At 38.2% G+C, this 15260-nt stretch overlaps 1 protein-coding gene across 2 annotated transcripts in view; it reads right to left on the reverse strand.

The window, feature by feature from the left end:
- The window catches only part of C2CD3 (C2 domain containing 3 centriole elongation regulator), a 118836-nt gene that overhangs the window by 97866 nt on the left and 5710 nt on the right, over positions 1-15260 (reverse strand). For both annotated transcript variants that reach the window (XM_040258805.1, XM_040258806.1), the window contains exons 4-5: positions 6935-7149; positions 6107-6354 (exon numbers count right to left, since the gene is read on the reverse strand). In XM_040258805.1, coding sequence (XP_040114739.1) covers positions 6107-6354; positions 6935-7149 — 463 coding nt within the window. The remainder of the gene's footprint in view (positions 1-6106; positions 6355-6934; positions 7150-15260) is intronic.

Below are 15260 nucleotides of genomic sequence, written 5' to 3' on the forward strand. Positions count from 1 at the left end.
ATGCATATACATGGAATTTAGAAAGATGGTAACAACAACCCTATATGCAAGAGAACAAAAGAGACACAAAGAACAGACTTTTGGACTCTGGGAGAAGGCAAGGGTGGGATGATTTGGGAGAACAGCACTGAAACATGTATAGGACCATATGTGAAATAGATGACCAGTCCAAGTTTGATGCATGAAACAAGGCACTCAAAGCCAGTGCACTGGGATGACCCAGAGGGATGGGATGGGGAGGGAAGAAGGAGGGGGGTTCGAGGCAGGGTGGGGGGACACATGTACACCCGTGGCTTATTCATGTCAATGTATGGCAAAAACCACAATATTGTAAAGTAATTAGTCTCCAATTAAAATAAATTAATTATAAAAAAGAAAAAGAAGCTTGCTATATGACATGAAGTCCTCCTTGTTTTAGTTTCCAGTTAATACTTGGCTTAATTTGATATGGTTTAAAGATCTTTAATGAGGTAGGCACACTCAATAAATGTTTTATGAATAAAGTAGTTAATGAAAAGCAGTGTCAATAATAAACTTCATTTGACTTTAGGGCCATGTAGAAAAATAGTTTTTCTACTGACATGAAAACGGACATGGACTATTGTCCAGAGACAATAGTCTTGGTACTTTATGATCTAATCATACACAACTATTTTTAGTTCCTTAAACATAATACTTCCTTTGTACTCTCAAAGTTCTAGGTATTCCATTCCATCAGAGAATTATCATGCAATATTAAAATTGTTTATCTCACCCAATCAACTCTGAGGCGATGGACTGGCTTTTGTTAGTCTTTGTATCATTGTTGCCTGGTACGTATCAGGAACTTGATTTTTTTTTTTTTTGGCTTCCCTTGTGGCTCAGCTAGTAAAGAAACCACCCGCAATGCAGGAGACCTGAGTTTGATCCCTGGGTTGGGAAGATCCCCTGGAGAAGGGAAAGGCTACCCACTCCAGTATTCTGCCTAGGGAATTCCATGGACTGTATAGTCCATGGGGTCACAAAGAGTTGGACATGACTGAGTGACTTTCACTTCATTCATTTTTTAATTGAAGGATAACTGTTTTACAGAATTTTGTTGTTTTCTGTCTAACCTCAACATGAATCTGCCATAGGCACACATATGTCCCCTCCCTCTTGAACCTTCTTCCCGTTTCCCTCCCTGATTAAATGTTTTAATAAATACTTCCACTGTTGTAATATATCACACGATTATACTATATGTGCTCATTAAATGTTTTAATAAATACTTCCACTGTTGTATATATCATATATAATTATACCATATCTGCTTTAGAGTCTATTTCTCTTACTAGAATGAATTCATTAAGGTCAGGGACTCATTTCTCACTGTAACCCCAATACTCAAAACAATGGCTGACACAAAACAGGCACTCAAAAGCTATTTGTTGCATTTTTTGCTAAATAAAAATTTCCCTGGAATGGTAATATTTTGAGTGATTTAATTAGTTATTGACATCTGAATAAGAACAGGCACTGAAGATTCTTTCCAATAGCAGATTTTAAAAAAGAAACACTGATGGCAACAAGTGAACAAATCTGAGCAAGGATGGTTCATTGATTTGGCTTTCAAGTGGTTTCTTCCTTGAAACAAGCACTCTTAGAAAAGCTTCTCTAAAGTCTAAGGCATGACAACAAAAATACCTTATCTCCTCTTCATGAGGAAGCTGGTTCCCACACTAAGAAAGCTGTCATAGGATATTCCTGCACCTCAACTCAATAATCATTTTCTAAACACAAAGGAAAGGCACTTAAGTGAGTTTAGGACAAATGTTTCCCTTATTTCTTACATGTCAGGGGCACAGTCCTTGCTAAATAGGGAGGTATAAAGCTTCTGGTTTTTGCTCCTACTCCTTGCTATCTATTCTAAATCCCAACTCTTATAAGTAGGATGTATAGCTGGAAAGTGAAAGTAAAGTCGCTCAGTCGTGTCCGACTCTTTGCGACCCCACAGACTGGGGCCTACCAGGCTCCTCTGTCCATGGGATTTTCCAGGTAATAGTACTGGAGTGGATTGCCATTTCCTTCTCCAGGGGATCTTCCCAACCCAGGGCTCGAACCCTGGCCTTCTGCATTGTAGACAGACGCTTTACCGTCTGAGCCACCAGGTAAGTATAGTGTTTTATAAATACTAGCTTAATGACTAATATAGCTCTGTATTCCCTTTCATGAGGTCATTTTAATAAAGACCAGGAAGGTGGTTAGGTTTATGTATTATTATCCTCCATGACCATAGCTCTAGACCTACTGACTAAAGTGGTCCACTTAAATCTTCATTCTCCACAGTCTTGTGGTTGGAAAGGATCTTAAAGATAGATGTCTATGTGGTGATTTAATCCCATCTGTAAGAGTCCCATCACAAAGTTATCCAGCCCACACTTGATCATTATCAGTGATAAAGAATTCACTCTCTCTCGAATCTATCCTTTCCCATTTTTGCACAGGTAGGAATACTGGACTATTAACTTAGACTTAGTCACAATCTATCATGTTTTATGTTTAAACCCAATGATCCCAGTAACCCTTATGGAAGAGATTTGCACACTGGCAGCCCATGGGTTGCACCTGACACACTTTGTTTGGCTTGAACAGTTGGCCAGCAAAGTTCTTGATTTTTTTTTTTTTTTAAAGCAGGTCTAAGAAAACAATGAACGTACAACAGGACTGAAGCAAAGGACTTTGCCTTAGAGTTTAAGATAACAATGAACTGGAGCCAAGAAGCAGCTGTCCCCCTTGATAGAAGAGAAACTCCCTAACTGTGAGCTCATGTCTTCATTTTAAAATTTGGGATAACAATCCCATTAAAAGGGATAACAATCCGATTAAAAGACGCTTACTCCTTGGAAGAAAAGTTATGACCAACCTAGACAGCATATTAAAAAGCAGAGATATTACTTTGTGAACAAAGGTCCATCTAGTCAAGGCTATGGTTTTTCCAGTAGTCATGTACGGATGTGAGAGTTCGACTATAAAGAAAGCTGAGTGCTGAAGAATTGATGCTTCTGAACTATGGTGTTGGAGAAGACTCTTGAGAGTCCCTTGGACTGCAAGGAAATCCAACCAGTTCATCCTAAAGGAAATCGGTCCTGAATATTCATTGGAAGGACTGATGTTGAAGATGAAACTCCAATACTTTGGCCACCTGATGTGAAGAACTAACTCATTTGAAAAGACCCTGATGCTGGGAAAGATTGAAGGTGGGAATAGAAGGGAATGACAGAGGATGAAATGGTTGGATGGCATCACCAACTCAACAGACATGAGTTTGAGTAAACTCCGGGAGTTGGTGATGGACAGGGATGCCTGGCGTGCTGCAGTCCATGAGGTTGCAAGGAGTCAGACATGACTGAGCGACTGAACTGAACAATCCCAACCTCACTTGTTTTTTGTTAAGTTTATATGTATAAGGTACCTGGCATAGTAGCTAGCAATAATGAATACTCAATAAATGGTAGCTGTTTAGCTGTTTTCTTAATGCTAAATATCTTGTGGTTCCTAAATAAAGATGGTTCCTTCCCTAGTCTAGGTGGTTGTTGTTCAGTCAGTCATGTCCAACTCTTTGGGACCCTATGGACTGCTGCACACCAGGCTCCTTGTCCTTCACTATCTTCTGGAGTCTGCTCAAACTCATGTCCATTGTGTTAGTGATGCCATCCAACCACCTTATCCTCTGTTGCCCCCTTCTCCTTCTGCCCTCAATCTTTCCCAGTATCAGGGTCTTCTCCAATGAATCAGCTTTTTGCATCAAGTAGCCAAACTATTGGAGCTTCAGCTTCAGCATCAGTCCTTCCAGTGAATACTCCAGACTGATTTCCTTTAGGATTGACTGGTTTGATCTCTCTGTTACCCAAGGGACTCTCAAGAGTCTTCTCCAGCACCACAGTTTGAAAGCATCCATTCTTCAGTGCTCAGCCTTCTTTATGGTCCACCTCTCACAACTGTACATGACAACTGGAAGAACCATAGCTTTGACTAGACAGACCTTTGTCGGCAAAGTAATGCCTCTGCTAATTAATACTCTCTCTAGGTTTGTTATAGCTTTTGTTCCAAGGATCAAGTGTCTTTTAATTTCATGGCTGCAGTCACCGTCCACAGTGATTTTGGAGCACAAGAAAATAAAGTCTCTCACTGTCCATTTTTTCCCCATCTATTTGCCATGAAGTGATAGGACCAGAAGCCATGATCTTAGTTTTTTGAATGTTGAGTTTTAAGGTAGCTTTTTCACTCTCCTCTTTGACTTTCATCAAGAGACTCTTAGGTTCCTCTTTGCATTCTGCCATTAGGATGGTTTCATGTGCATATCTAAGGTTATTGACATTTCCCCTGGCAATCTTGATTCCAGCTTGTGCTTCCTCCAGCCCAGTGTTTCTCATAATGTACTCTGCATAGAAGTTAAATAAGCAGGGTGACAATATACAGCCTTGACGTACTCCTTTTCCTATTTGGTACCAGTCTGTTGTTCCATGTCCACTTCTAACTGTTGCTTCCTGACCTGCATACAGATTTCTCAAGAAGCAGGTCAGGTGGTCTGGTATTCCCATTTCTTGAAGAATTTTCCACAGTTTATTGTGATCCACACAATCAAAGGCACTGGCATAGTCAATAAAGCAAAAATAGACGTTTTTCTGGAACTCTATCGCTTGCTTTTTCAATGATCCAACAGATGTTGGCAATTTGATCTCTGGTTCCTCTGCCTTTTCTAAATCCAGGTTGTACATCTGGAAGTTCTTGGTTCATGTACTGCTAAAGCCTAGCTTGAAGGATTTTGAGCCTTACCTTGCTAGCATGTGAAATTAGTACTCTAGTCTAGATACTCTCCTTAGAAGGAACTCATCTTCTATAGATCTTTAATATTAACTTCTTAAAGGGGCCTTCCTTTGCCAAGATGCATAAAACAGCATTCCCTCTTTTTCCCTGCTTCATTTTTTTACAACTGCCATTATCACCATCTAACACTACATACTTACCTAGTTTATCATCTGTTCCCATCTAGAATAGAAGATCCATAGCGTAAGATTTGGGGCCTTAAAAAAAAAAATAAATTGCTGTATTCCTCACACCTAGAAGAGTGTCAGACATTTGATAAGCGCTGAAGAGATAACTGCTTAATGAAAGCCTGGTTCTTAAAGTCTGGTTCCCAGGTCTATACAAAATATTCCAGGTGTGAGATGACAAGTGCTGAGTATAGTGGGATAATTTTCATTAGTGCAGCCTAGGGTTACATTAAAGTATAAAATATTATAATCGGGGTATATTTTTAAAAATAGGAGATCACAGACACTTTAGTTGAAAAATTATGAACACAATGTTTTTCTTCATTAAAAAAAATCCTTATTAATGTAAATTATGTACCCAAGCAGTTTTAATTTAAAAGATTTTTCTACTACTGTCATAGATATTCTACTTTGGAAATTTTACTTGTGAGGATGGCAACAAATTCATGTCATGCTGTTGATGTCACAGAGATATATGGCTGACCATTGCAGTGCAACACAAGGTATCAAAATTGCTTTTAGAATACCACTCTCCAACATGAAGTGATTCGATTCAGTTGCTATTTTCTTTTAAAATTTCAGTCTAAGTTCTTTACACAGGTAGACCTACTCCTTTCTGTTTCGCTGTCAGTCATATTTAACTCCCAGGCTTCAGATTAGCAGTTTTTGTGCAATGAATGTTCCCAATGAAACCAACAATTTTCAGAATATGAAACAGATTTAGTACTAGCCTCTGCACAATAGTATAAGTAAATTCTGATGAGGAGACAAAATTCTTATTCCCTTTGAATTATCTGGGAAAAAACAAGGACTAATATTTTTCTGTGATAAAGACTTTTCTTGCACACTCAGGTTCACTTTAAATGGCCTTCTCTAAACTTAAAATTATCAGCACCCAATAATTATTTAGAAGTAATTCAGTGGTTTAATAGAGCTGCCATCCAATGGTTAGAGATTCTGGACTCTAGTAGATTACTCAGTTTTATTTGCCTATTTAGTTCAAACAGAAGTCTTGCTTCTCTTTGTACGTTGCTTAACGAGCAGAGTCCCAGTAAATATAGCTTAGTCTCGGTTCACAGATATATTCATACCTGAAAGAAGGTCCTTGGTAGGGGGGTTGTTTGAAGAAAGAATGCATGAGTCACTGTGACTCTTGGCAACTGTGCTAATTTGAGGCTGGAATTCAGAACTATTGAGAAGGGACATCTGCTTCCATGGGGCTTTGCCTTTCAGAGTCACAGACTCTAAACTCTGTCCTGAATTAAGATGGTGCTGGAGTCCACAGAAAGAGTCCTTTATTGTATCAGAGTTCTCTGCAAAGTACACGTGGTCTTTCCCCCTGTTTTAAAATAAAGGAGAACTTCAGCAGTATATTAACCATTATGGTAACATTACACTTCATCAGAGACAGAAAGGGGATCACTGGTGTATAGCAGTGTAGCTTAGACTTTGTAAATCTGTTTTCATCTCCCAAATGAAATAAATAATAGATGTTTTACCTATGGTATGGTTGTGGCTAAAGTGAGACAATGAAACAAAGAGCTCAGTGCTGAGCGTGACAAAGCAAATGCCTGATAATTATTTAAAATCAAAATCTATCTTTCTTCCTTCATTCCCTTTCATAAAACACTGCCTTTTCCCTCTTTCCCTCACTGCACATCTATCATAGCATCTCTATATGACTTAGACATACTTATTTATCTGTGTATTGGCCTCCTCACTAGATTACGAGCCATCTTCAAAACAGGAACTGCCTCTTATTAATTTCTATGCCCAGCACCAGGAAACAGTGAGTACTTAATACTTATTTGGTGAAATGACTACCTTTAGTCTTTTAAGCAACCTCAAATGAAAGACAAAAATTATGCGTTCAGTGGGAGTTAGCTGACAGACTGATTGGTATTAGGTGTGGTAATTACCTTGGCGGGGATGACCTACTGCTATTAGCTGCTAAATCTTTTCCATCAATTTTGGTAGTAGGGATCCTTGATGGAACCAGAAATTGAGTATTGCTTGCTTCAGAATATTCTCTGAATCCCTGCTCAGATAAAAGCACATTTTCTGTCATGTTAGTGGTAGGAAGAGGATTGTAGCTGTCATAAGTTTCTGACAAAGGCTCCAGGGCAAGTGAGACCTGAAAGAGACATGCAATGTATTAGAAGTTTTATTTTTTAGCATTGATTAATTTTTAAACTGTTTAATATAAATTAATGACCCCCATTTCTTATAGGATCAAGTTCAAATTCCTGCCTACATCAGAAGTCTCATCTCTCACTGTGCTCTCCTCCCCCATCTCTCTCCCCTAGATTTACTAATTACTTAAGAGTTTTCTAAATTTACCTTATATTTCATTCCTTTATGCCTCTATATGCAGATTTCCTCCAGTATTACTTCCTCTATGAAAACTTTATGGCCACTCCGTTTCCCATTTTTCTACTTACTCTGTATCTATCCATTCATATAACCTCCATTTATTGAACACTATAAGAGGCTAGAAACTGTGCTACATTCCTCACATAAAGAAGCTGATGCGATGATATAATTCTGTCAGGAAAGTATATTACCCTAATTTGAAGATTAAAAAAAAAGCAGATGCTTAAAGGAGGTATTTGTACTTTCAGTTTATTTGTTATCCTAATTAGATTATGAATTTCTCGAAGGCATGGACTGTCTTATTCATTTTTCTGTAGACTTATCAGCATAAGCACACACTTAGTGCACACAATGACTAATGGTCTGACAAATAAAAAAACAACTTGTTGCATCCTTATTGCTGGTCATTTGAGAAAAATAAGGCCCTAGTTCTATGCTGGGGAGGAGGCAGGGTGAAGAGGAAGGAACAGTAAGATGTAAACTTTTAGTATTCTTGGAAGTTTCCTTTATCATCTCACTCCACTGAATTCAGGCCCTCTACTGAAAAACTCTCCAGCTCTCTGAAAAGCTAAACAAAGTCTAATGGGGGAGTAAAAAGTAAAACAGCCTAAAGCGAAACTTTAGAGAAGAAACTGAATAATGTACTCCCAAAGACAAGAAGAGCAGTGTTGAAAGTTAGGCTACAATGACATAGAAAGCAGAAGGAATTGTTAAAGGAGCCGAAGAGAGTTACAGAATGATAAATGGCCTAAGGCAAAAATGAAAGACTGCAGTTAAACATTTTAAGAAGTCAATGGAGTAATTTGTGTGGAGAAATTGTCTAGACAGAGACTCAATAAACACACCTGGGTCTTGATGAGAACTTTGTTCATGAACCAGGTAGCACAAAGTCCTTTAAATCTATTCATCAAGATTTTCTACAAATGACCAGAATGCAGTGGGATAAATACTTCATGCAGTCATTGCTCTAAGAGGATCACATAAAATCCTGGCTGCCCAAATGTGTCAGAAAATTGTCCCCTACCATTCATTCATCACTTGCCAAAAGACTGCCACTGTATTCTAAAACCAAAGGAGACACTGACAATAAAGATAGAGTCCCTGGCATTAACAATGACCTACTGGCTGGTCATAGTTTTGCTTTTTCCTTAAAAAATTTGAAGTAGTTACAAAACAACTCAAAGGTCTCTATTACCAGTGAGGGGGAAAAAAAAGCAAGTCCAGGTACCTGCCACACCTACTTTATAATGAAAATACAGGTGCTGGTCTAACTCCTTTGTTCAATTAACAAGTATTTTTTTGAGATCAGTTCAGTGCCAAGCTCTGTGCTACTTGCCTGGGGCAAAGAGATAATAAAACATGGAATCTGACCCAAAGGATCAGAGTATCTTGTGAAAGTGAAAGGGTTAGCTGCTTAGTAGTGTCCGACTCTTTGCAACCCCATGGACTACAGCCCACCAGGCTCCTCTGTCCATGGAATTCTCCAGGCAAAGATACTGAAGTGGGCTGCCATTACCTTCTCCAGGGGATCTTTCCAACTCAGGGATTGAACCTGGGTCTCCTGCATTGCAAGCAGATTCTTTACCATCTGAGCCACCAGGGAAGCCATCTTGTAGGGAAATTTAACAAGAAATAATTTTAATATAAAATGATGAGTTTTAAGAATAAGTATGTGTACTGGGTGCTGCAGGAACAGGAAAGAGGGGTCTGGGCTTGGGGAGGAAGTGAGGAAGAAGGGCTGGAGATGGCTTCCAGGACTGAAAAATAAATACTCGAGTTCAGAACCTTAAATATGAGTGAGCAATAAAGTTGAGCAGGGACTGAGGTAAAACATTCCAGGCAGAGAAAAAAGCATGAGTCAAGTTTTGCAGGTGTAAAACAGAATACTGTTCCAGCAATTCCTACCAGTCTAAGCGATCTCCACTCCTAACCCCTGTTTCCATACAGTGTACCCAATACATTGCTGTGTTCATCTTGGCAGATCCTCGTTTCAGTCCACAGCAGTTATGCTCTGCCCCAATCAAAGTTCACCCTGATGCTCATTCCTTTGACAACCCCTTCACTGAGCCCTGCAGATTTTCTATTGGATACTACCTTATCACTTTACACTTCAACTGAACATCTCTTTCTTAAAGTATCCTCAGTTCCTCCAAAGTTTCTCCAAAGGAATCTACTTCTTTTACTAGCTAGGATAAGGGAGGTTGACTTACTCCTTTTTGGTGCCATTGCCAGACCATCATTCTACTGCCCAAACATATCACAGCTTTTCTAAATTCCACGCCATCCACAAATACCTTGAATATACTACATGATTCACACATGTGTAATAAAATATCCTTAAGAACACAGTTCAGTGTTCTCTCAATGCCTCAATGCTCTCTTTAGCACTAAGCTGCCCACAGTCATCTTCTACATTTACAACATATCAGTATTAGAGAGAGAAAACTAGTATATCTATTTTTCAGACTTATGCTGGTCAATACAGCATTTGTTAAGATTTAAAAATTATTTAACGGTGATTTAAAAAACAGATTTTAGGTAAAAATTTGAATTTCTGGCTTCTCTCAAAAAATCAGAAGTTCCAACAATCCTGGGTCCCCATTGCAATGTGGCAAAGATTAGCTGGAGTAGATTTCCCAGGCAAGAATACTGGAGTGGGTTGCCATTTCCTCCTCCAGGGGATCTTCCTGACACAGGGATAGAACCAGTGTCTCCTGCATGGGCAGGTGGATTCTTTACTGCTGAGCCAACAAGAAAGGCTGAAACTATGCTTAGATGCAAGTGACCCCCACCATATTTAAGATATGGAACACCTGCATCACCCCTAAAATACTCCCTTTGTAGTCATATCTTCTTACCTTTAACCTCTAGCAACAATTGAGTTTGATAAAATACAATACTCATTTATGATCAAATTATCAGAAAACTTGGACTTTCTCAATGATAAAGGGCATCTATGAAAAACCTGCATCTAACATATTTAACAGTGAAAAGACCAAATGCTTTCCTCCCATGAACAAGAACAAGGCAAAGATATCTCCCTTGTTTTATCTAAGGCAAATGGATAAAAACTGTGTAATATCCATACAATGGAACACAACTCTATAAAAGAGAAGTACTGATACATAAAATAATATGGATGACTCTCAAACCTGACTTATTCCAGTTAATATCTCTTTTTCCCCCTATTAACATTTTAAGAAATGTTAATCCCTCCTGGTTGAGGAGCCAAAGAATATTCACTGTTTTTAATATCTTATTTATCTAAGATATTCTTTTGCAAATTCATTTTTGTACTTTAGTCAGTTCAGTTCAGTCGCATTCAACTCTTTGTGACCCCATGACTGCAGCACACCAGACTTCCCTGTCCATCACCAACTCCTGGAGCTTGTTCAAACTCATGTCTGTTGAGTCGGTGACGCCATCCAACCATCTCATCCAATGTCGTCCCTTCTCCTCCTGCCCTCAATCCTTTGCAGCATGAGAGTCTTTTCCAATGAGTTAGCTCTTCACATCAGGTGGCCAAAGTATTGAAGCTTCAGCATCAGCATCAGTCTTTCCAATGAGCATTCAGGGCTGAATTCCTTTAGGATTTGACTAGTTTGATCTCCATGATGTCCAGGGGACTCTCAAGAGTCTTTTCCAACACCACAGTTCAAAAGTATCCATTCTTTGGTGCTCAGCCTTATTTATTGTCCAGCTCTCACAGCTATACATGACTACTGGAAAAACTAGCTTTGACTATACGGACCTTTGTAGGCAAAGTAATGTCTCTGCTTTTCAGTATGATGTCTAGATTTGTCATTGCTTTTCTTCCAAGGAGTGAGTTACATGGCTACAATCACCATCCACAGTAAATTTGGAGCCCAAGAAAATAGTCTGTCACTGTTTCCATTGTTTCCCCACCTATTTACCATGAAGTGATGGAACTGTATGCCATGATCTTAGTTTTTTCAACGTTGAGTTTTAAGTTAGCCTTTTCACTCTCCTCTTTCACCTTCATCAAGAGGCTCTTTAATTCCTCTTCACTGTCTGCCATTAGGGTGGTGTTATCTGCATATCTAAGGTTATTGGTATTTCTCCCAGCAATCTTGATTCCAGCTTGCACTTCATCCAGCCCAGCATTTTGCATGATGTACTCTGCATATAAGTTAAATAAGCAGGGTGACAATATACAGCCTTGATGTACTCCTTTCCCAATTTGGAACAAATCCACTGTTCCATGTCCGGTTCCAATTGTTGCTTCTTGACCTGCATACAGGTTTTACAGGAGGCGGGTAAGGTGGTCTGGTATTCCCTCTTTCAGAATTTTCCAGAGTTGGTTGTGATCTACATAGTCAAAGGCTTTAGAGTATTCAATGAAGCAGATGTTTTTCTGGAATTTTCTAGTTTTGTGATCCAATGGATGTTGGCAATTTGACCTCTGGTTCCTCTGCCTTCTCTAAATCCAGCTTGTATATCTGGAAGTTCTAAGTTCACATACTATTGAAGCCTAGCTTGAAGGATTTTGAGCATTACTTTGCTAGTGTGTGAAATGAGCACAATTGTACGTTTGAACATTCTTTGAAATTGCCTTTGGGACTGGAATGAAAACTGACCTTTTCCAGATAATTAACTTTGCTCAATTATCCTCCTTTATTTTCTGTATCTTTCTTCACTTGCTTTTCTCTTGGTCTACAAATCAGGTCTCTTACTCTCTACAAGGGGTCAGCAAACTCATTCTGTAAAGGGGCAGAGGGTAAATATTTTCAGCTGTATTGAACAATCTTTTTTAAAATGACCCTTTAAAAATATAAGAAAACTTTCAGTTAGAAAGCCAGATTCAGACCACTAGGCAAAGTGTGCCAATTCCTCTTCTAAAGTATCAACAAATTTCTCAATTCTACCACCCACTATCAATCTTTTCCTCTACAATTCAAGTAAATTTTATATGTGCCTCTCATATGCTTGAGCACCATATTAAGTACTTCCATATTTTTTTTCATATCACTTAATCCCTGCAACAGGTTGTAAGGTAAAAGTTATTATCTTCATTTTATAAAATAGGATACCGAAACTCAGAGAGTACAAATGAACACCAACCAATTTTTCCATGTCCAAGTCTGGTGCTATATCCATTAGGTTACACTACCTCTCTCTGGAAAACAGAAGTGTCTGTTATTTCTACTTCTTCACTGTAATTACTATGCATGTACTTATTCCATAATCTTTCAAAATCTGACCTCTGTCTCCAAGACTCTATAAAAACAATTCTCCAACAAATCCAATGATATTTAAATAAAAAAGATAGTATTATTTTATCAGCTGACATTCAAATAAGGGGAAAAAAAAGGTTCCAACACCTTAGAAAACAGTTAGGAAACAGGCCAGCAGTTCCTCAAAGTTTAAATAGCTACCACATGATCACAATTCTACACCAAGGTATATACAAAGGAACTGAAAGCATCTGTTCACAAAAAACCTGTATGCAAATGTTCATAGCAGCATTATTCATAGAAGTCAGAAAGTTGAAAAAATCCAAATATCCATCAACTGAAGAATGGATAAACAACATGTGATATATCCATACAATAGAATATTATTTAGCTACAATAAGGAATAAAGTACTGGTTCATGCCACAACATGGATGGACCTTTAAAACATTATAGTAAGTCAAAGAAGCCAGATACAAAAGGCCACATATTACATCCTTTACACGAAATACTCAGAATGGGTAATTTATGGAGACAAAAAGTAGATCAGTGATTGCCAGGGGATGGAGAAAGTAAAAAGGGGAATGACTACTAATGGGTATACTGTTTCTTTTTGGGGTGATAAAAATGTTCTGGAATTAGATAATCATGATGGTTGCACATTCTTATGAATATACTAAAAATTACAGAGTTGTATACTTTAAAAGGGTGAGTTTTATGGCATGTGAATTATATCTAATTTTTTTTTAACAGGAAAAGAGGACTTCCCTGGTGGTCCAGTGGTTGTAAGTCTACCTGCCAATGCAGGAAACACAGATTCAATCTGTGGTCTAGGAAGATTCTACATGCCACAGGGCAACTGGATCTGTGCACAACTACCAAGCCAGTGGTCTAGAGCCCCTGACACACAACTACTGAGCTCAACTGCTGCAACTACTGAAGTCCGTGTGCCAAAAGCCCACTCCAACAAGAGAGGTTCTCTTCAACAAGAGAAGCCACCGCATCATAAGAAGCATGTGCACCACGAGAGAGTAGCCCCGCTCGCTGCAACTAGAGAAAGCCTGTGTGCAGCAATGAAGATGCAGCACACTCAAAAATAAATGAATAGATCTTTTAAAAAATAGGGAAAGAACCCACCTAGAATTCTATATTTCAACTGTTTTGATTTTCCCTTGTTTTTTTCCCCCTAGTCACTGATCATACACACATATGTGAGTACACTTTCAATTCTCTGTTATCAATCTAAAATAATTTTTCGATGTTGCTACACAGTCATAACTACATAATTTTATCTTTTATGGAAACTAAATATTCCACTAATAGACTTTGGTTGTAATACTGTCTAATGAAATTGTTTGAATTTTTTCAATATTAGACGTGCATTTCCATAACCAGTCCTAAGTGTATTACTTTCCCCTATTTTTATGGTATTTTCTTAATATAAGTCCCCAGCAGTAGAATTATTCAGTAGAATTATGATCATTTTTATGGCTCTTGAAACACAATGCCAAACTGTTTTTGCTGGTCTGATGCAATTTTGTACCATATGAGAAAAGCAGGAGTAATGCAGTCTCATTTTACCACAAAGTTACCACTATAAGGTGTCACTATCTTTCAATAATACTATAAATAAAAATATGATAAAGAGTATAGAAAATGCTAAGTTCTTTCACTTGCATGCATGCAAAATCAGTTTCTTCAGTTGTGTCTAACTCTTTGTGATCCTACAAACTGTAGCCCGCCAGGCTCCTCTGTCCATGGGATTCTCCAGGCAGGAGTACTAGAGTGGCTTGCCATGCCCTCCCTCCAGGGGAATCTTCCTGACCCAGGGATTGAACCTGAGTCTTCTGAGGCTCCTTCATCGTAGGCGGATTCTTTACCACTGAGCCACCAGGGAAGCCCAAGTTCTTTCACGTAGTTAAATCTATTTCTGGACTTTATTCTCTTCCTTTGACACAATTATGTGCTTGTGGTTTTGTAACAAGTTCTTAAATCTGGTATATGTTCTTTCTCTTTTTTGAACTGCTTTCTTAAACATCTGCTTAAATTTCTATACATATTTTAGAATATATTTGACAAAGTATTAAACTCACCAAATTTCTCAAGGATTTGAATATTCAGAGTTCTCCAGGAAGAACTCCCAGAGTCTCCCTCAGAAAGGGACCCTTCTATGTTCTTTCCCACTATCCAGTACATATATTTACTATATATGTATCACACTGTGTTTTATTTGTTACTATCTTCTCCCTCAGAAAGGGACCCTTCTATGTTCTTTCCCACTATCCAGTACATATATTTACTATATACGTATCACACTGTGTTTTATTTGTTACTATCTTCTATTTCATCCTACCTGACTTTGGAAAACTGATTGAAAGGACTATCTCTTATCTCTGTATCCTAAGTTAATGGCACATAATAGACTATCAAAAAAATGTAGGCTGAATCAATGAATGAACATCAAAGATACCACTTAAATGAGTCAAACAAGCTACTACTGCTTGGCACTACCTTAGGAGCTGTGGGAAAAACAAAGAAAGTAGAAAATACTGTCCTGTCTCTCAAGAAATCTATAAACTAAAAGGGAAGGAAATTAAAAGGAAACTACAGATACATGATTTTGGAGACTATGTAAGATTATAACTGAACAATGATTATGTAATTCATGTTATAAAATTA

This window comes from Oryx dammah, unplaced genomic scaffold, assembly GCF_014754425.2.
Source record: "Oryx dammah isolate SB20612 unplaced genomic scaffold, SCBI_Odam_1.1 HiC_scaffold_17, whole genome shotgun sequence".
NCBI lineage: Eukaryota > Metazoa > Chordata > Mammalia > Artiodactyla > Bovidae > Oryx > Oryx dammah.